The sequence below is a fragment of the Ochlerotatus camptorhynchus genome, unplaced genomic scaffold (genome assembly GCF_037179485.1).
Source record: "Ochlerotatus camptorhynchus isolate MF236.1 unplaced genomic scaffold, CSIRO-AGI_Acam_v1.1 ptg000227l, whole genome shotgun sequence".
NCBI lineage: Eukaryota > Metazoa > Arthropoda > Insecta > Diptera > Culicidae > Ochlerotatus > Ochlerotatus camptorhynchus.
Genome location: NW_027040717.1, coordinates 13804 through 37033, shown reverse-complemented (window position 1 = coordinate 37033; position 23230 = coordinate 13804). Strand labels below are relative to the sequence as shown.

The window sequence follows — 23230 nt, the reverse complement described above, 5'->3', positions numbered from 1 at the left end:
AAAACGAGTGGGAAATAATATAATAGTATAAACATTATTTTCAATTAAAAATATTATTTATATACAAAACTTATGAAGTTTTCATTTGCGCGCGCTCTTTCGGTATTCTGCTGCTGCCGGAGACTCTCCTGCGGGCGGAAATTATAGCCCGAGTCTAAGATGCCGCCGCTCTGCTGTTTGTTATGGATGGGACGGACCACTTTCGGGGAATAAATCGTCAGATTAAAGTAATGTTCTGAACTTTTTCAGCAACCGCACTGGGATCGTCTAATTTTCTTCTTGCGCCGTTGTTGTGGGTTACATCCTAGAGTTTAGTGCTGTTGCTGCTGCTCCGAAGGGACTGATGTCGAGGAGGAAATCCTTAACTAACGAACATTTCCTCAGTGCAGTCATTATCACGAGTTTAGTTTTTGTTTCGTCCACCGCTCAGCTTGCCCTGGATGGCGCCTGGTGGCAAATTCGAAATGGCATTACCCTGTTGGATGCCACCACCAAATGTTGGACGATGTTGTTGTTGTTGTTGTTGTTGTTTTCCGTCCGAGTTGGTGAAAATGAAAATGGAAATGATAATCAACATTAATGGTCGAAAATAAGTTTCCATTAAGTCGCACAGCACAGTGGTGGCACGTGTTGTTTGCGGAACGGTACATACCTTTCCCTGTTCCAGATCACCCTCGAATGGCAGCGGAGTGGTCACAATATCGCAATCCTCGGTCGGGGGCACAACACAACGCAGGCTTCGTCGGTCGAACACAAGCATAGCTGGACACCGCTGGAGCCGTGGGTAGCCACCCTGGCACTGCCAGTAACGGTTACAGGACTTTCCGAGTGGTACGTTTCCATTAGCATCCTCGTTGCAGAGGGCTACAGTGACAAACGAAGAGAAAAAAGAAACAATGTTTTTTTATACTCAAAAATAACGTAGCCATCCAACTCTTACGGTGCTTCTGACATCCGTCAACGTTCTCGGGCCAGTCACAGCTGTGAGCATTCTCGTTGTACAGCAGACCGCCAATGCAGAGCTGCTCGGTGGCGGTTCCGTTCCAGCAGGTCCAGTAACGCGTGCAGGATGTCTCGTGGCCAAAGATACCATACAGCCAGTCGCAGTGCTCAGTAGAGATGGGTCCGTCTGCAAATGAATTGAGGGGGCATGGGGGGAACCGGTGTTATTAAAGCTGTTGGTCAGATTATCTGGCTTATTTAATATTTGTTTGGCAAAAACCATGGTTAACAAACACTGCGACGAAATATATTAACTGTAGCAGGGGTGGCAAACCATTCCCAAACTGGAATTGTCAATCATTTTACTCATGTGAGGGTTGTTGTTGGGTCATTAGGACACATTAAATAGATACAAGTTACTTTTATGTTATTAGTCCGTAAGTAACCTCGTAAGTAATGCTCGTGGTAGTGTAGCCTCAACAAGGGACATCAAGTGGATAGCAATTCGAAATATGAGGGTGGCCCCATGGAAATCGTTCGCTTTGGGCCTATGCACTCAGGATGTATGTATGAGTTGGTGAGTGAATCGCCAATGATTGAGGTAATGAATGCTCATTTTATGTGATATATATAGAAGCCTTGACCATCAATTTGTTGGACATAGGTACAGGGGGTAAATCAAAAATCTAAAATTGAGACCGTAAACTCATTTTTTTACTTCTGGAAACCAGCAAAATTTTGCAGGATTTTGCCGAGCTGGAAGCTAAGCAATCCTTCAAGCAAAATATTTTTGCTGGATGACCAGCAATTTGGATCGAAGTCAAAATCAGCAATCTTTACTGAATGTACAGCAAAGTTGAGTAACAACCTTTTTGCTGGAATTTCAGCTAGTTTTATGTACCTATTATCTTTTCATATTAGCAGCAAATAAATAGATTACTGAGTTGCATACACTTGATACCATTAATTGATTACACCGTTATGTTGATAAAATTAAATACGGTCATTTATGAAAGGCAGACAGGATCGAGGACAGAATATAACTACAAGCTGATTGATCTTGAATCGTAGATGCTGTAAAGAATAGGCACTTGTTATTTTTCACGAAAGACAAAGATTTTTATATTTATTCAATGGTTTAATAAATATTAACCTGTATTTTTTTTTAGATTTCATCAGAGGATTGGCAAGAAAAACACCTTGCAGCATGTACAAAATGGAGCTTGAAAAGAAAATCGATAAACAATTTGACAGTTCATGAAATTCACTGAGCTTCCAGCAAAATGAGCATGTTTGCTGAAAGTACAGAAAAATTTTCTTTTGCAGAAAACCAGCCAGCAAATTATTTTGCTGGAGCTCGGTTTCAAAATGTGGTGTGTAACAAAAGGTGTTAGGTTTCGAACCCTTGTAACTTAGTCATCTATGGATGAAATTGAAATCAAAATACACCAACCGATAGAAGATAGCTCTACAAATCTGCTGAAATAAATTCATTTCGAATTCTTATCCCTGTATTTAAAAAAAAAAAAAACGTTTTCCTTAAACTAGGCAGCATAATCGAGCACCACTTATTTGCCCATCATTCTGCTTAAACAATTGAATTTATAAGCGCCATGTGAAAAAATTAGCAAGCGCCCGTGCCCTTGGAAAAAATTAAAATTCTTGGACCAGACTAGACTTTGGGTTTCGAAGGAATTTTCAGAATATTATAGATTTAAGAATGAATTTCAGGGATAACACCAAGGTATTTCAGAGTAAACCAACGGGAGTAATGAGAAAGAACTTTTAGAGATTTTAGACTTTCACTGCAAGCTACTTGCGTGAGTTCAGTATTAGAGTAGAATTTCTAAGAAAATTCCGGGTCAATTGTGATTATCCCAGGATCCGTGAAAAATACCAAGGAAATCTAATTTTGAGGGTAAAATTTCAAAGGAATTCTGAACATAATTTTAAGAGAATTCCAAGTACATAACGAAAGGAATTGCTATAGAACTTTAAGCAAAATTTTGGAAGAATTTAGGGGAAAACTCCAAGATAATTCCGAACAAAATTTTAAGACAATTCCGAAGTGAATTGCTCGAGAATTGTAAAGAGAATTCAAGTGAATTTTAAATAGAATTATGGAAGTGAGCTTCGAAAAAAATCAAAGGATATATTTTATGCTATTTTTATTGATCGGCAACGAATTTCTAGACTGTTATAAATATATTTGTAAGGATTCCCAGAGATAATCTCAAACTTATTTTTTTATGAAGGGATTTTTTTTTTATAATCTTTATTTTTGAGATTTTTAGCCTTAGGTTAGTGCATTTCTCATGAAGGTAAATGGTTATGCTTGAAAATATTCTAATAAAATCCCTGCAAAGGGTTTTGAGTAAATGTTCAAGGTAGTTAAGGTAGGGCTTTCTTCGAAACGCTACCGATAGAGTAAAAAAATGTCACTAAATATTGCTTTATTTAAAGATTTCGTGCGTTTTGTGAATGCTCATTAGACTGGCCCACAAAAATAAAAGTACTAATTTTCCACAGGTCAACCCCCAGATTTGTGCCTTTAGGTGAGCAAACCATTCTCTGGAAGTTTCAGCTCATTTGGTTCTAAGATGAGCTAGCGCTTTTAGTTTGAATTTTGTATGGGGAATATTGATAAAATACATGAAAAAATGACATTACTACAGTCAATCGACTATAAAAAAGTTTCTTTATTCTCGATTTGATTCAGATTTTCAAAACTTGCAGTTCAATTAATGAGTAACAACTTTGCTGAAGATTGCATCATGAATCTAGTTAGTTTTATTGATATATTCGCTTTTGAATGTATATGAGCATTTTTATGTGAAAATCCCCTTGATCGCGCACGGGTGGGATCCCTACGTTGTGTTTTGATACGGATAAGTACGGATAAATGAAATGAAACACACCGATGTTCTTGGCCGTCCTGCCATGGCGGAGGCATACGAACTACTGGTCTATTGTTTATTTGTATTTGCTTGTATAAAGGGTGAACACGAAATTATTGCGACACATTCAACAGGGCATAACTTTTTTACCATTGGGTAAAAATCAACCAAATTTTGCACACTTTCTCATTGATGTGTATTGTGTACATGCTGTCAAACTCGAAGTCGTGTTTTTCGATTCAACGAAAATGGAGGTGAACCAACGCGAGTTGAGAGAACAAATTCTTTCCAAACACCTGGAATTTCCTGACCTGTCGCACCGGCAGTTGGGAAAAATGTTGAACATTTACCATTCAACCGTCTCCAGAGTGTTGAAGCGGTTCCAGGAGCGGTTGACGTTGGACCACGGCAAAGGAGCTGGAAGAAAACCGGGACCGGAGAACAAAAAGACGGAGGAAAAGGTGAAGCGGATGATTAAAGCAAATCCCAACGTCTCAAGCCGTGATTTGGCTAAAAAGATCGGCATGTCGCAGAGCTACGTCCAAAATGCAAAGAAGAGAGCTGGACTACATACATACAAGGTACAGAACTTCCCAAACCGCGATGAGCGGCAACAATCGACGGCTAAAACTCGGGCACGGAAGCTCTACGAGAAGATGCTGACAAAATATGGCTGCTGTGTGATGGACGACGAAACGTATATAAAAGCCGATTTTAAGCAAATTCTGGGGTTGGAGTTTTTCACCGGCAAGAGCAAGTTCGATGTGGACGACAATTTTAAGAAGAAGAAAATGTCGAAGTTCACCTCCAAATATCTCATTTGGCAGGCCATCTGCTCTTGCGGACTGAGGAGTGAGCCTTTCGTGACAAAGGGCACAGTAAATGGCGAGATCTACAAATCTGAGTGCCTCGAGAAGCGCCTTTTGCCGTTCTTACAGCAGCACGACGAAGCTCCGCTACTTTGGCCAGATTTGGCATCATGCCACTATTCTAAAAGTGTCCTGGAGTGGTATGAGGCCAATTCTGTCCATTTTGTTCCAAAGGACATGAATCCGTCAAACTGTCCGGAGCTGCGCCCGGTGGAGTAGTACTGGGCAATAATGAAGCGGGAACTTCGGAAGAGCAAGAAGACAGTCAAAGACGAGAAGGACATGTTAAGAAAATGGAAAAAAAAAACTGAGAAACTGGTACCGGATGACACTGTAAAGACTTTGATGGAGGGCATCAAGCGAAAATGCGTTCAATTTTACACTCAAGGCTCCATCGATTAACTTTTCTTTTGATTTTTGAAGTAAATATATGTATAAAACTACCCTAAAATTTTGGTTTGATTCTAAACATTATAAGAAAATTGGCATGACATTTTCGGTGTCGCAATAATTTCGTATTCGCCCTTTAGTAGCTACAGTGGGTAGGGTAGTTGTACATGTAGATGACGTTGCACAAACACCCCTATATAAACATTAAACCAAAAGCACCAATCCGTGGTACGTCAAAAACAGCTGAAACATTCTGAGAGTGGTTATCTAACCATGAGTTCAGATGTTGCCCTGTGGAAAACATGAACTTTTATTTTTAGTGGTAATCAAGTTGATCCGTTGCATATGCTGCCTGTGTTTTGATGCCATATAGGAGCAAAATTCACATAATTAATTAATATCTCCAAAATACCAACTTGAATCGTGCTGCTGTCTTGAGCAAAGTTGTTCCTTATAAATTAAGCTACGTGTGCTGAAATTCTGAGCTTAATAGAGTTTGCTGAACCAGATCTATGCACGCAAGAGTGAAGGAATGTTATTTCTCCATACATGGTTCTACCAATATCCCCATATAAATTTTAAATCAAAAGCGCCAATTCGTGGTTCATTCGCCTCCTCCACGTTCCGTCATCCATATGCACTCCACCGTAGATGGTACGCAAAACCAGCATAGTCCAGGTCTCGTGGCCGTAGAGGACCACCGGTCTAATCAGCGTCTTGTAGACAGACAACTTCGAGCGGCGGCGAATTTTATTCGACCGGAGTGTCCTCCAGAGTCCAAAGTAGACACGATTTCCTGTTCTGTCTTCCATAATGTGTCTTTGAATTTCTCTGCTGGTATCATTTTCGGCGGTCACCAATGAGCCCAAATACACGAACTCATCGACCACCTCGATTTCGTCACCGTCAATCTGAACTCGGGGTGGGAGGCTAACATTGTCTTCCCTAGAACCTCTTCCTTTCATATATTTTGTCTTTGATGCGTTGATGGCAAGTCCAATCCGCCTAGCATCAGCCTTCAGTCTGATGTACGTTTCCGCCATCGTCTCAAAGTTCCGTGCCATGATTTCGGTGTCATCGGCGAAGCCAAGAAGCTGGATGGACTTCCTGAAGATCGTTCCACTCGTGTTTATCCCTGCTCTTCTGATCACACCTTCTATCGCGATGTTGAATAGCAGACACGAAAGTCCATCACATAATCATGCATAATCTGCCATAGCTGATCTCGATCGATTGTGTCGTATGCGGATTTGAAATCGATGAACAAATGATGTGTGGGCACGATGTATTTGCGTCATTTCTGCAGAACGTGCCGAATCGCGAAAATTTGATCCGTGGTAGCGTGGTCACCCATGAATCCCGGCTGGTATTGCCCCACGACCTAGGGCCAGCTCGTGTTACATCCGAATGAGCTGAAATTTTCAGAGAGTCGTTTTCTCACCTAATAGGTCGTATGAATAAAAGCGTTTACTTTACTTTTCCCGTAAGAAAAGCACGGGAAAGTAAAGTAAACTCTTTTTATGTATATATGTGGTTATGGTTATTGTTATTATTGCTCAGCTCACACCCTGGCCGACTATCGCCCGCCCATCTGTACTTAAACTACCTACGGAAATTTTGGTCGTGGCCTATGCTAGACCGTATAGCATAACGACTTTCTTGCACCAGCAGGCCTGTTGCTGCTCGCGTAGGCAGTCCCACTAGCTTCAGATTTGTAGGGCATAGTAAGAGAATAAAAGAATAGAGAAGAGCGATGGAGTATTTGTTGTTTTTCTGAAAAGAGAAGAACAAAAACAGCACGCCGACTTGTTGTGCTGCATGAGCTATATTATAATCCAAGATTACGGCTGATGAACTGTTGGCCTGTATCAAATCATCTAAAAACATGAAGGCCCCAGGCTTCGACCAAATTCTGAATCTGAACTCAAACACTTGAGTTCCAGATTCTTCAACCAACCTTAGACTTGGCTACTTCCTCTGGTGCTGGAGGTCAGCTAAAGTCATCCCCATCTTAATACCTGGGAAATATCTGTACTCTCCTTCAAGTTACCGACCCATCAGCCTTCTCTCGGGGTTATCTAAGCTGTTCGAAAGGGCAGTCTACCACCAGCTCCTAGCATCTTCCGATGAAAACAACTTGTTGCTCGAATAACAGTTTGGCTTCCATAAAGGTCACTCGACTGTTCACCAGCTGACTCGGGTGACAAAACATTCTCAGACGGAACAAGTCTATATCCAAAACATCTGCTATGACATTGTTGCTAATGTCTGGCACCCAATCTTCCTTGTGAAGATCATAGAAAAAAAAAAACTATCTCCCTGACAGGACATTCCGAGTCTCTCTGAAATGACATCATTTCGGATGCCTTCAACATCGGTGCGGGTGTTCCACAAGGAAGTATCCTTGGGCCCATCTTGTTCAACCTGTTCACCGCCGATATGCCCTGATGGTGGATCGTTGTCTCTGTTCGCAGATGACACATACATCGTCTATAATCGTAGGGTCATCGGAGCTCTGACCGCCAAACTTCAGAGAGGACTGGATGTCCAGTCTGATTATTTCAACAACTGGAAGATCAGTATAAACGTGGTGAATACCCTGGTCATCATATTTCCTCATTCGAAATCTCCCAGACTTGTTCCGTCTGAGAATAATAAGATGAACTTAAACGATATAGTGGTGGAATGTTGCAACAAGGTAGTCTACGGCAGCCTTACACTGGACAGAAAACTGCTTTCCAGGGAACACGTTGACAAAACGGAAACAAAATGCAACATCCTGATGACCCAACAAACATTGAATGTTGAATAAGAGCTTATTCAGGCAAAAATAAGCTTCTTCAGCTAAAAAATGGCTTATTCAGCTGTTGATCAACTCAAATTGTTTGTTGGGGAGATCCCTGTACCCGCTCATCAACAGGAGATCCACTCTTTCCCTGAAGAATAAGCTTGCTGTCTACAAGCAAATCATCCGTAATCGAGTACGGTATGCCAATTTGGAAGAGTTGCGCCAAATGCCATCACCTTAACCTCCAAAGGATCCAGAACAAGATCCTTAGGGTGGTTTTAAACAGTCTTCCACGGACGCGAAATTCTAAGGTCCACCGCCTGGCTGGTCTTCAGACTTTAGAAGAGCGAAGAACGGTCGTTTTGCAAAGGTTCAGAGACACGTTTCTGGGATCAGATCATCAGATCATACGTGATCTAGCACTTTAGGTTAAGTTATACTCGTAGTTAGGTAGGTTAAAGCTCGATTCAAAGTAAATCTGGACGCACGGTTTAATACACCACCGTGCCCCTGGTGGTTGGAACAAAAAACGTTTGACAGGCATTTGTTGATGTTTGATTGACGAAGAAATTGGTGGAAAGTTTTGCTCGATTGATCGACGCATCCCGAAATTACGGATCATGGAACTTGAGAGAAGAAATTTAATTGTGCACAAACATCTAGGGAACCCTTCGTGGTCTGCCTCAAAAATAGCAAAAGTGTTAAAATTCCTAAAGTCAACGGTGAGTCTTGTAATCAAACGTTACAAGGATACTCTGAGTGTGGATAGAGCACAGCGCATCTATCATAAAAGTGGCACTAGGGACAAAGAGCTGAGGAGAAAGGTACGTGAAAAGCAACCCAGGTGTCTCCATACGTGATTTGGCAAAGAAATACGATTCCAACTTTTCCACCGTGCGTGACATCCATTCAAGAGAAGGATATAAGTCTTTTTGTGCCAGTAAACACCCGAATTGCTCCCTGAAACAATATTTAGAGGCCAAAAAGCGAGCACGATTACTATACGAACGAGTTTTAACGAAATGTGATGGCTGTATTTTAATGGATGACGAAACATATGTCAAAATGGATTATAAACATATCCCCGGACGAAAATGTTACCTGGCAACTGGTCGTGGGGATGTCCCTTCCAGGTATAAACTTGTTTTTGCTGATAAGTTTGCTCGAAAACTAATGATTTGACAAGGAATCTGCAGTTGTGGCCTTTAAACCAACGTTTTCATCACATCTCATACAATGACGTCGAAGGTTTACATTATAGAGTGTCTGAAAAAGCGGATTTTATCCTTCATTCGGCAACACAAGACCAACGTTATGTTTTGGCCGGATCTAGCCAACTGCCACTACTCTAAGGAGGTACTAGAATGGTATGCTGCAAATAATGTTAATTTCGTCGCCAAAGAGATTAATCCTCCGAATTGCCCTGAGTTCAGACCGATCGAAAAATATTGGGCAATTGTCAAGCAAAAACCTCGAGGATGCAGTGAAGAAGTGACAAATGCACAACAAATGCGTTTAAAGTGGAATAAGTTCGACGGTACAGTGTCACCAGCGACTGTGCAGATCATGATGGCATCGATCACACGTAAAGTGCGACAGTTCGTTCGAAACGGTGAAGTGTAATAACTTGTTATATATCGTTTGAAAGCTGAATAAATACCCTTTTGTTTGACGTTTTGATCAACCGTGTATGTTGTTTAATTCTTGAGTTATGATGAATGCGTCCAAATTTACTTTGAATCGGGCTTTATCAATTTGTTTTTAATTCAATAAAACCACACCCCTCAAGGGGTATTCTTTAAACTAGTTGAAACGCAGAAATTCAATTATAATACTTTTTGACAATTGTTTTATCTCACAACATTCATGGCGGAAAGGTTTACAGTTTCAGGTTCACAACCCTCCAGAAAACAAAATTTAGTGTGGGAAACTTGTTTAGATTTCGTCATATATTCATATTTAAATAATTATATCTAATTGCAATTTAGGAACCAAAGGCAATAGACTATGTATTCGCATTTTTATAAGGTCTTGAATTTGGCCTTGGTTTACTAGTTTAAATCCAAAATATGTACAAAGGACCGTATAATAAGTTACTTTCAAACAATATCAAGAAAAATGCACGAGAAGTTCACTAAACAGCTTAACGTAGTCAACGTCTTGTACACAACCCCACCAATTTTTTGGAAATAATATTTCATTTATGTTGCAATTAAATTTATGTATTTTCCTCGAGGGGGGCGACACATCTAAATCTCAATTCTAGATGCTCAAAAAATCTCAAACTAGCGAATAAATCTTCGAAAAATCTTCTTTCATTTCTCGCATCTACTTGCATCGCGCATCAGTGTGTAATATGGCGTACAAAGTAGTGTTTTTGTTGAGTTGTGCTGTGAAAATAAATTAATAATTTCGTGTGAAATAGTGGCGTGTGCCGCGCAGTGTTGGAAAAATCATTTTCAAAAAAAGTTCTATCACAGCTCATTGCAGAGATAAATCCCAAAGGAACTTCTCACAAAAAGTTCGCGAACGAGAGATGATAAAAAGTTCATGAAAGCGTAGAGCGAGAGAAATTTTCATTTCGTATCGCGAAAGATCTTTCGTCTCTCCATCTCACATCATTTCACACGTACTCGTGATTCGAACCAACCAAATATCCCCTCAGCTTTGTTCTTTTTTTTTCCAGCGAGTAAAGGTAGGCGATGATCATGCGAGAGTGTCTGTTTGTTTTCTTCTCGTTCTCCGATATTTTTCGCATCCTTCACATTAAATACCATTTCCAGAGAACTTTGAGATTTGGGCGTAATTGCTTTTGTAAACAAACACGTCATTCAGCGATTTCTCACGAATCAAAGCACAATCTAGCGAACTATACTATACCAAATGAATCATTCCTCTACCTGTCTGTGTTGTTAGTTTTTTAGATTGAACTTTAATTCACGAGGAATCGGCGAATTAAGTGTGTGTTTACAAAAGAAATTACGCCCTAATCTCAAAGTTTTCCGGATTTATTTATAGTTTTAGTTCTCAATGCAACCAGCTAAAAGTAGATACTTGTAACCAGTGCTGAAAATTTTCATATCATTCGATTGAAGATGAACCACTACAACCATTCACAGAATTGTGTAAACGAATTCTCACATGACCATAATTTGAAGAGCCCCTTTCTCATTCGAAGCTCATTGTCACTGTCAATTGAGTCACTCAGTATCATTTGATATACGACAGTGAAGTATGGAAGAAATCCAGGAAAATGGTCCCGAACAGACAAGTCGACCCGATGTCGGATCAATGTAAGGCTAATTTAAGGTCGATGTCGACCCAATGTCGTGTTAATGTCGGGTCAATTTTGGGTTTATGTCGGGTCAATGTCGGGTCAACATCGGGTTGGGGTTTGATAGAAGTCAGGTTGGTGTCGGGTTGGCTTAGCTTTTTCGCCGGAATGTCGACCAGAGCTCCGTTTGTGTGTAGGTTACACTCAATCGAATGATATATAGCGTTTCTCAAATGAGAATGATCCATGCCTTCGTCAAATGACTAAGCAACTGATATCACCCATTCGGAGGAGGTCCCCTTTGATAGCGAATAGCTACTTTTCTCATTTTCATCAAAAATGTTCAAATGATTTTGAGAATTTACAGCACTGGTAATAGCACAGTGAAAAAGTTCACCACCACCTATATTCCCAACCATCCCCCTGCATATAATTATTGCATAAGAGCTTACAGGAACGATATTACGAACACTAGTGATGAGAGGAGCCATGCATTAACTGTATTTCGTGAAAATGAGGATACATTAGGCGCTCCTCCTTCCGCAACCCCCTATCCTGAGGAACGGTTTTAATATAAAAATTGCTAGTCACAAAATCTTACACTACCCTCCCCGTTCCTCGTTAATGCCGCGTTGACACTTGTGCTGATTCATTCATTTTTTTTTGCCAGAAACCAATGCACCAATCAATCAGTTGCACAAAACTGTTCACATCATCCTGATAACGGCTACTTTAAACAACAGGCGCCAGTAGACAGCCAGGTACCAGACTTATCAGTCTTTAGAGATTGTATTGATTTACTCGGGATAGCTTTCTGTCTATAATCTTTCCCTTGTGAAATGTGCAGTGCAATTTTCAAGAACGAATGTGGTGTAAAGAGATAGAGAGAGAAAATGATCTGATATTTTTAGTATCCTCACGTTGGTGATTCGAGTTAAAAAAGTTCGCGATATCTCATTCTCTCATCCCAGAAAGTTCGCTCAGGAAATATTGGAGTGTGAAACTAGTGAGGGAAAGTTCCCAAGAGAAAACGTATCGCAAGCGAAAATGATATTTTGGTGAGAATTCCATCACTGGCCGCGAAAGGATTATTCCAACGCGTGCCCGTGGTATTTTTCTAACAGGATAAGTAGAGGAAAGGTTGCCTAGCAACTAGTTTTTGTTTAATTTTGTATTCCCCCCCCCCCCCCCCCCGGCGCGCTATTGCTTTTGTGTAGTGAGCTGTGGCGGTAAAATTTTATTTTGTGCTCTCCTCCCCTGTATATGTCTGCTGCTAACAGTGTTAGCGTTTAATTTGGTAAAATGGATGTGTGTAATGTATGCGAGCAGTCTATTGCTATGAGTGGGCTCCCAGTTACATGTGTAGGTCCGTGCAATGGAACGTTCCATTTCACTTGTGCGGCACTCACTAAGACTGCGGCGAGGCTTATAGCAGATAATGCAAATGTTCTGTTCAAGTGTGATAGTTGTCTATCAGATCAGAGTTGTGACGAGCAGAATGATCTGATCTCGCGCGTCAAAAGGATAGAGGAAGAGATGAAAAAGGTTTTTCAACTCTCGGACTCGATCACTGACATGCGAGATCACATTGCTGCTCAGGTGGACACACATCCCTGGCAAGACTAGTACTCGCTGAAGCTGCCACCGATGGTGGTGGTGTTAGTGTTGATAACACGTTTTTAAGCTACATTCATGTGTACCGCATGGTTATATCGCTTTAAAAGTTTTTTACTAATGTAGTAATGCTGCTATCACATCCAATTATAATGCACTTCTTTTTTAGGCAACGATAATTCTTGTTGAACACAGTAAACAGCGCCTACGGCACAAGAGTAAAAAAAAATCTTCCCCCCTGCTCGCGACAAACTTTCCTAACAACGTATCACGCATGAACAGAGCTTGCTTGCGAATATTTGCAGCAGCTGTCAAATGTTGACGTAAAATCGAACCAGAGAACCAGGATTTTTCGGCTTCACACAAAGTATATAAGAATGACGTTTGTGTCATAGATGTGGGTGGACATCGCGGTTAAAAGCGGGATGGCAGACATTAGAATAAATGTAAATGGTCTTGAAAATTTAATTTGTGAGAAATTGGATAATATGAAAAGTTCATTTTTAAAAATTGATGCGGAAAACCAATTAGCTGTAAAGAATGATCATCGCAGTTCATCTAGGACGATTCAGTCAGAATCGAACCAAAATACCAGACGCAAAAAACGTAAATTAGTAATTAGTAATAGTGATCATGATGATGATGTTGTTTTTCAAGAAAATGCGAGTTTTGCGGATGTTGTAAAAAGACATAGTCGTGCTAGTCAAAGTAAAACTAATAGTAACAGTAATAGTAAAAGTAACAAACCAGATAATCGTAAGACTCATCCGGTCATTGTGATTAAACCGAAAGAGTCCAAACAACCTTGCGAAGATACTCGTAAGTTTTTGAAAACTCAGTTGGATCCAAAAACACACAAAATCAGTAATTTTAGGAATGGTAAAGATGGCTCCATTATTGTTGAGTGTGCAACAGGAGCAAACGTAAGTGATGTAAAAAATGGTATTGAAAGCAATCTGGGTGAAAAATATAGTGCTGTTGTTCCCACTTCGGTGCCAAGATTAAAAATAGTGGGCATGAGCGATCAGTTTTCCTCCGATGTCTTTATTGACTACTTAAAAAGTCAAAATGAAGACATCGCTATTAATGATGTAAAAGTAGTAAACATGTTTGAAAATCCACGCTTCACTTATAACAAGTTTAGTGTTGTAATTAAAGTCGATGTCGAAACTTATAAATGTTTGTTATGTGCGAAAAAAGTAAATGTAGGGTTTGATCGGTGCTCGATAGTTCCCGCGATTAATGTGTTGAGATGCTTCAAATGTGGAGAATTTGGACACAAGAGCATGGATTGCAAAAATTGTGATAGATGCTCTAGGTGCAGCCAACAACACAAAACGTCGGAGTGTACGTCAACACACACAATATTTCCTACATCGTAGATAGCGTCGTCCCCCTCGATTTTCTTGGTGGTGAGAAAGTTAAGTGAGATGGTGTAAATTGATCCAGTTTCCTAAAATCATCTTGCACTGTCGCTTTAAATTTTCTAGGGAGTGAATCTCGCATACTATTGCGATTTCAGGCATGAAATCTCGCGTCACTTTTCAAATAGACCAATGTACCATATTCACCATTTTGAGAAAATCAAAGTAGAAGTTCGACAGATTATTATTTAAACTGTTCAGAAACAATACATTTTGCAATACTATTTTTAATGTAGTCAGTGAATAATAACGTTGAAAATTTAGTAAAAATGGTAAAATCACAATTTTACTTTGAATTTCATGCTACAATATAGGAAAAAAAACACATAGGACGTTTTGACAAGTCAAGTTGTACATCCGACATGTTACATTGGACGATTTTTCTCAATGACATGATCAATGAGTGTTACATTGGACGTTTTGTCTACATCATACTAGATTCTCTTTCACAGATTTCAGAGTAGAGTACCTAACTTTAGATTGACCCCGCTTTTGTAAAATGAACACCGAATGATCGAATTAACAATCATGTACCAATCATTTCAAACTGTACATTGGACAATTTTTGACCTATGATTTTCTTAAATAAATGAAAGTAAATTTGGATGGATGTTTTTTGTATCACATACCAAGAGCCACATGTGAAAAGGGCATACAAGCTTTTTGAAAACAAACTTTTTTAGGCCCTTTTCTCGCCAACCGAGGGTCACCCACGCAAACTAACAACATCATCGGAAAGGGGAAACCTTCCCCTATCCGGTGATGTTGATGGTTTGTGTTGGTGTCATATGGGTGGCGAGAAAAGGGCATAAGAATGTTTGCTTACAAAAAGCTTGTTGTCCCTTTTCACATGTTGTTCTTGATACAATGATAGAAGAGCAATAGTTTGTATCGCTTAACTCGATTTGTTTACATTTTTACTTAGGACCTTTTGAAAAGTGTCGCTAGAAATATGTTTCTCCATACAAAACATGGGGAAGCAGTTTTGTTATTGTATGTTTTCCGGTAGCTGATAATTATACTCCGAAAAATGCGATGTGACATCAGGGCCCATTCAAATATTACGTAACACAAGGGATGAGGATAATATGACAATGTGTTAAACGCCATGTATTAGGTATAGGAAAAGTGCGTGACGAGGAGCAAAGGCTTCCCCATAGAAAGGAGAAGCAAATTTCATGTCTGAAATTGCAATAGAGTGCGAGATTTACTCCCTAGAAAATTAGAAGTGACAGTGCAAGTAAGCCATTCTGCCGATGGTTTGTGGACGCTGGATCGTATAACCGGAAGTGTGATAATTTGAAAATCTGATAAGTCATGCAATACTATTGAAACTGAAGAAGGCCGATGCAAATATTTTTTATTTTTTATTTTATGTCTGACATCACTCCAAAAGTTCGAATAGGAGAGGGTGGATCACAAGGGAAAAAATTATATCTCTTGAAATATCTAGACAATTCATTTAAAAAATATTAAGACCAGGGTTTTTTTTTTCCTTTGGTTTGTTTTTTCCGTCGATCTTGTTTTCCGTGCTGAGCACCAATGCTACCGACGTGCCAGGAAGGCAGCTCCCACACCTGGACCCTACCTATCGACCCATCAACTCATGAACCGAGGACCAACGGCTTTACTTCCCATCCGAAGGAAGGCGTGATCAGAGATGTTATGCCTCAGAACATCCCGGCGGCGCCGACTGGGATTGAACCCAGGCCTGCTGGGGTGAGAGGTAATCACACTTACCACTACACCACCGGCGCCGTTATTAAGACCAGGGTTGCTAACACTCACTTCACAATAAAAAATGTTTTTCGGAATTATGAAATCATTAGATGTATTCGTGATATTTAGAATGTCTAAGCAACAATAAGTGGTTTTGTTTAATGAATAAAACCTTTCAATTTCGCTTTCAAAGAGTCACATCCATCTATTTTATTAAGCTTCACAACCTCTTCTTGTAACTTACAAGTACAACATAACTTCCAATGATTTCATAATTCTGAAAAACGTTTTTAATAGCGAAGTAAGTGGAAGCATCCCTGATTAAGACTAATATTCTAGCTTTAATCGCATGTTGTGCCATTTTAATAGGAAATCATTATTGGCCGCATTCTTCTGATACAACTTTTTTATTTTGCCCCTTCAATGTTTTGTATTTTTTAAAGGGGGGTATATAAAATAAAAATAAAATTAACACTCCGAACACGATGCCTCCGGTAAAATGTGTAACTGCAAATATTTAATTTTTGAAAAAAATATATCTCAGCAATTTATTGACGAATTTCAAATCAACTGGCGCCATTTGAAACTAAATACTTTAAAGATTTTTTAAAATATATGATAAATTGCTGACCAATTATTTTTCAAACATTACCAATTTGCCGTTACACAATTCATCGGAGGCATCGTGTTCGGAGTGTTAATCTGTTGTGAAAACACAGAGATGGTGATCCGTTTATAGAGCAATATCAATGCCAAATGTCATTCTTCAAAGTACAACAAATTAATATAGGTATCATTCAAATCCCAACATAACTGGAGTCTGCTTTTAATGTGCTTATTAGGGCCAATTTATGCATCATTGAACTGAAGACATTCTAACACATTAATTCCAACTAATTACTGACAACAGCAACACTTCTGGTTACAGCATTTACCCTCCCACACGTCGTCGAACATTATCTGAAAGTTAAACACAAACAAGCTTCACCGTCAATATCCACATTTCACTCACTTGCCAACTGCTTGCCCTCGCAGTAATCTGATCGCCATGGGTAGTCACATCCTTCCGTCACGCCACGATGCTTCCCGGCAAAGACAAGCCCATTGGGACAGTCGTACAGCTCCGGTTGATTGTTGACACACTCCCAGTACCGGTCGCAATATGACACATCACCCACCACCTTCGATTTGGTTTTGCACGGATCTTCCTGGTCCTGTCGTTGAGCAACGCTGAGCCCTGGAAGCAACAATGGAGAAGAAACCAAAATTAGCATCTCTGTGCGTTTCCTGGTACCCTCGTCGCACTAGTCGTTTTAAGATAATCAGTGATTAGGTAGTACAACAACCGACAAGGATCGATAAGTTAAGATGTTGTGATTTCAACTTAGCAAACAAGTCTATTTTTAGTTGAATCATCTCGTCGCTAATAGGATGAAGTTTCAAGGACAACCACTAGTAATCCCTTATCCTTCGCGCCGTATACCGTGCTCAAACATCCATGAGACCAGCATCAAGTAAGTATAAGTGGCTACAAGAATCCAAAGTGTGATAAAATATGGCAATCTTCACGTCGCGAGTGCCCCTGACACGATGATGTTCTCCGATATGCTAAACTGTTTCAAAACTGTTCACAGGGAGCAAAATATCAAATGACAAAGTTGAGTGCTCTTTGAACAAAACCACTTGACTGTAAATGCAAATGAACAACAGCCCCACCGCCTCCCTTCCATGCTTTCGCTCTTCCATCCCTTCTGTCAGTTACCAGCTTGCACGCGGTATCTGCTCATCCGTGTATTACGACGGCAGGGAAAATGTTTCTAGGTACCTACAAGTATCAGAAAACCACGAGGAGGAAAAATAACCAGCACCCAATGGAGGGCTTGACTCGGGAACGCGCGAAAGTACAAACTTTTAATTATATTCCGTGAAATTGAATACACTTAACGACGTTTAAAAGTTTACCATTGATCTACACTCCAAATCAGCAGCAATGTAATTACTGTCGGACGGTTGTTACCGACCGACTGTGATGCGATATGGTTGAAAACTAATCAAATTTATCTTAATGCGAGATATTTCTAGAATTAATTTCAAGTTTTTGATAAATTGAAATCCTGTGTGCATAGTTTAAAAATGCTATTAATAAATATGCAAAGATGAATAAGTTGGTTGAATACTAAATCAAGTTCCAGCCAGAAAAAAATGTAATTTATTCTGATTGAGGTCACTTCATCAGAATGGTCATCCCCAATCGATCGCTAAATGTTTCAATTTAAATATCAAACTGCATTAACACTTTCTGAAACACCCTTTTAATTCTAGCGTCATTAAAAAAAAAACCTTTGCTTTATTCAGGCTGTGTTCCATTTAGTGAATTTTGACTTAAATTTGACAGATATAAATTTTCCAAATAAACCTGCTGTTTTACCAGACTTATTCTGACAGATCAGGAATCAATTTTGACAAACACCTCTCGAAAATCATACCATCAAAAATAGAGGGATTTTCAAACATTATAATTTATTATCGAATTGTCAAATTTAAGTGGAAATTCACCAAATGGAACACAGCCTCCAATCCACAACCATAACTAATTTAATTCGAACCTTTTCCAAAATTTTTGAAGATTTTGAATCATCATTTTTTTTTCGATTATTCAGGTTTAAAAATAACTAACTGTCTGAGGACTGAGCTCTTGTGAGCTGTTTTGAGTCTCAACACTTTTAAATATTTCCCAATCTGGCGGGATGGTTGACTGGGAGGAACAAGAAAGTATTCCTTTACGACATATTGAACTCTGTAATTATTTTTTGCACCCTCTATAAACAAATTATGCAATACTGTACTCATTGAAAGATGAAAAACTCAATTTTAATAGTGATTTATTCTGACAAATCACATTTTTAGAATTTTGAACTATATCATAACATGTTAGACACTTTTTGTAGAATTGCACGATAAATCATATGGAAATTTTGGAACAAGTGGCCATTGAAGATTTGTTACATCTAGTTCGTTTATTTGGAAGGCTCACTCGTGTTAACCCGTAAAGCCCGTTAGCCGATAATTCATTGTTCATTGTTTGAAAAAAAAATCACTTATGTCTATGCCTAGTAGGAGTTGGGCCGAATACTCGCGGCTTGCCCGAGGTTAGAGGGGTACATTGCCGAAGGATATGATCAAGGGAGGAGCTTGGGGTGCGGTTTCGTTGTCCCTTCAGAGCGTAAACCATTGACGATGATTTGATTGAATTGATCAAATCCACTCCAACTGACGAATCGATTTTGGTTTACCTCTCCGACTTGCATGAAGATTCACATAAATGTTCACTAGGAGCAATTAACCAAGTTTGTGCTGGAATTCTGCCAACCAACAAATTTTTCAAAATGGCGTATTCGATATTTTTCAATGGGGTGTCTTCTCAATTACGAAAATCAAACTTCCTTATAAACCTGATTGTCCAGTTCATTTTGTGAAAATAAATCCGCCGTTTTCAAAATTCATAAGTTTAAGACGCATGCTGATTAGCGATTTCCCGCAATTTTATTGATTTTCTCGGTTGTCTTCCTAGAATTCCATTGAAATTCACCTCATAAATGATTTGTACCTCTGCTCAGAATTATCTTCTCTGAAATCTTCTTAAGTTTTACTAACTGCTTACTTCTATATTCGCATGAAATTTATTGAAAATTCCGTTGAAACTTTTCTCGGAATTATGCTCTTATCAGAAAAGCTTTGGAACTGTTCCCTTAAAATTTATTTTCCTCAGCATTTATTTAAAAAAAAATCTAGGAATTATCCTCGGACTTGACTTGACTTGAAGCCTGTAGACTTGAAGACATACTTCAAGTCCCCAAGTACATCGTACGGGTTATGCGAAAGATGTGCGTCTGACTTTAAAAACTGTCGCATTAATGGCCCTTCGGTCATTTTCAACTTCTATTCAATTTTCATACTGCCGTACTCTAACGGAACTATCCACCTACCCTCTTCTAAAGATCACTTTGAATACAACAACAAGTATTCAGGAAAATCATCTTTTTCTCTTAACTCTTTACCAATAATGAATTTGCACATAGACGCTCTAACCCACTCATACGTTATTGTTCAACCAAACTAGATGCAGTGTCTACTCAGAGGCGCACCAATAGACTCAGAGGTTAAATTTTGTCTCACCCAAATTGTGTTATCATCTATTTAGAGACGGACTAACGCAGCGTCGATGTAAAGTCGCCAAGTAGTGATGTTAGAAAAGCAACTTGACATGCGTTACACCTGTCATTTGACGGACAAACCCCTTCGTCAACGTATACGGCGATGCAGTATTGAGGGTCCCACTTTACACCAATAATGCTTCAATTTAATCATCTATAGCAACTGGCAACACTTCCCATCACCGCGAAGTGAACCCAATGTGACATTTCTTCTTTTTATCGTTTTTTAAACATAGGAGCTTCTTATTAAACGCAAAAAAAATCTATAACCCATAAGAAGAAAACATGACAACCCACAGAAATAAACACAACTTCCCCCCAACTTCCACAACTAGAACTTCCCGTTTCTATGCTGTATTTTACGTCTCTCGGAGGTTTCACTGGTTTGAGAGTCTATGTAAGAAAGAAGTCTTTCGTTCGCGCACAGCAGGTTCAATATATCATCAAATGTACTTGGATTAGTAGCCCAACACTAACGAAAACCCTAATAGTGACGTAGCCATTTGCACGGGCAGCATACGGAGCCATGCGTATGAGGTTGTGATGCCGCATGTACCGTGGTGTCGCTCACCCAATTAACCTGGCATTTAACCCTATTGATCTTCCTTAAAGCCCTCTAGTAAAAGTATTGAATTGGGTCAACTTTTGACAGACGTCCATACTTTTACTTAGAGGACTTTATACCCTGTTCTCATTATGCTCTATATCAAGTGATATAGAGTTATTCGTGATATAGCAGCTATATCATGTTCTATATAACGTGATATCCCATACAAGCGATCTGTCAATCTATATCCAGGGAATCAAGAAAATGCTATCTTCCGATGCTTACCGACGATAAAAATACTAGTTATCGGAATCATGATCAGTGTACAGTAAGATCATGGATTATCATTTGTGTTACACATCATGATCAGCAACAAAAACGATAATCTACTGATATGATAACAATCACTTTGTAATGTATCTCAAAATCTAGGAACTTGCTGTCTTCGGAAAAGTTGTTCTAGAGGTCAAATACCCTACAATACAAATATTTTTGGAATCGGGATGACACATATATTTTGAAAATCAATGTAGGTCGCCATTTTGAAATCTGTCATCTAGGCCGTTGGTTTCGGAAAAAAAAAAACCGTTAAATACCCTACAATATGGGTATTTCTGGAACTGGAATAATGTGTAGATGTTGAAAATCGATGTCAACCGCCATTTTGGAATCCAATTTGGCGGTCTTTGGTTTTAAATAGAACTGACAAAAACACTAGTCAACATGGCGGCCGACATCAATTTTAGACATCTACACGTCATCCCGGTTTAAAAAATGCGCACATTGTAGGGAAAAGTTGTTTCTTAAATCAATAGCCGCCATCTTGGATTCCCAAATAGCGACTGATATTAATTTTCTACATCTGCATGCTATTCCTGTTCCGAAAATACCCACATTGCAGGGTAATCTTGCATTTCCAAATGATGGCGGACATCAATTTTCGACAGTTTTTCTTAAATCGATGGCCACCATCTTGGATTTCATAATGGCGGCAAACATCGATTTTCGATCTCTATAGTCATCCTCATTTCGAAAATTCACATATTATAGGGTATTTGATTAGCCTTGTCTTAAATGGGGAATTTTCAGTGACGAGAGCTGATGATGACGATCTGAGATTATCGCTATTTCATATGATCATGATCTGTTACACCAATGATAATCGCATTATCGTTTCCAGAACTGTCCATTGTGATTTATGGATTTGTACTAATCATGAGTGTAACCAAAATGAGAATGCCATTATCTTTATCTGAATCGTTCATTTTGATTCCCTGTCTATATCATGAATAGTTCTTGATATAGCTTATATCATATTGTGTACTTGATAAAATCCTGAAAAGCAGTGACTGGCAACCAGGCGACGATACAGCTGGTCGCTATTTTTTGGCTTCAAATGTCACTTTTCCGTCGAGTCAATCAAAACATTTAAAAAATCCGAACTGGCAGCTTCATGCAACCATTCTAAATATACTGACCGACCTACCCGAGACGAAGTTCTTTCGCAATCAATACCATCGGATTGGCTCCATTCAACTGTCGCCAACTAATGGAAGGTTTTACGGTGGTGATCGCCTTCGGAGTAGACCTGTGCGCCGATCAAAATATTTTCGGCGGCGGCGTGATATGTTATTTTCTGCCGGCGGCGGCGGCGTGGCGGCGTCACGCCGTTTGCTTTCGGCGGCGGCGGCGTGGCGGCGTTGGTCGGCGTGAGTTTATTTTTAATGATTTAGAAAAAAAAATACATTCCAAACCATTCGCACATGGACAAAAAATGTTACCCAGAGTTGAGTTCATATTACTAAAAATCGCTAAAACGTAGGTCACTCATAGTTTGAGCAAATTTTCTGACACTTTCCCGGGGAAAACTTCTGATGATGATAATGGTCCCACCTCTTACCCCTACAAAGGTTTGAGCTGGACGATTTATCTCTAAGATAATTAAATATGGCATTTTAAGCAGGTTAGCAAACAAAATTTAACTGGTTATAGTTACTGATATAAATTCCCTCTAGAGTTTACAGTTGCTTCACAGCGATATAAATGTTGAAAAGCTCAGGCGTCCACCTCTTAGTTCACCTTTTTGTCCTCCTAAAATATTCATAAGTATTACAAGCAATCATGAGTAAATGAACAATGCCCCGTAACGTGGGTAGATCACCTTTTCGTGGTACGTTACGGGATGTAAGATCTACCACCGATTCCTAGTCCTGACTACTTCAAACTAGGGATACAGGATTTTTCAGTAATCCAAGGAACACATCTTAGTCCTTGTTACTTTTTATGCCTTGTTGATAGTGACAAGACTCGGCTTTGTCTACCGAGGATGATCTTGAAACAAGGAAAAAATGAGTTAGTTAGTCTTCATCTATGTGATTCCTTATCTTCTATTCGTTGTTCCCTAGTTTGAAGTGGTTGAGACTAGGGTTCTGATGCATGGTCATTATCGGTGTCATACCTTAATTTTGTTGCTAAGGAATCCAATTTTGACTGACAAAGGGGCACGCCTTTGGAGGGTGTTTCAACACTCCGAAAGGTATAAATAGCGGGAC

At 39.4% G+C, this 23230-nt stretch overlaps 1 protein-coding gene across 1 annotated transcript; it reads right to left on the bottom strand.

Moving 5' to 3' along the window:
• LOC135703967 (protein obstructor-E-like) lies at positions 1–21439 on the bottom strand. Its single transcript, XM_065225323.1, has 5 exons — positions 21386–21439; positions 16930–17221; positions 941–1129; positions 653–864; positions 1–475 (listed from the first exon to the last, which is right to left on the bottom strand). Exons 1-5 carry the CDS (start codon positions 21437–21439, stop codon positions 404–406), a joined length of 819 nt encoding a protein of 272 aa, XP_065081395.1. The 3' UTR covers positions 1–403.
• Between the last annotated feature and the right edge of the window lie 1791 nt (positions 21440–23230).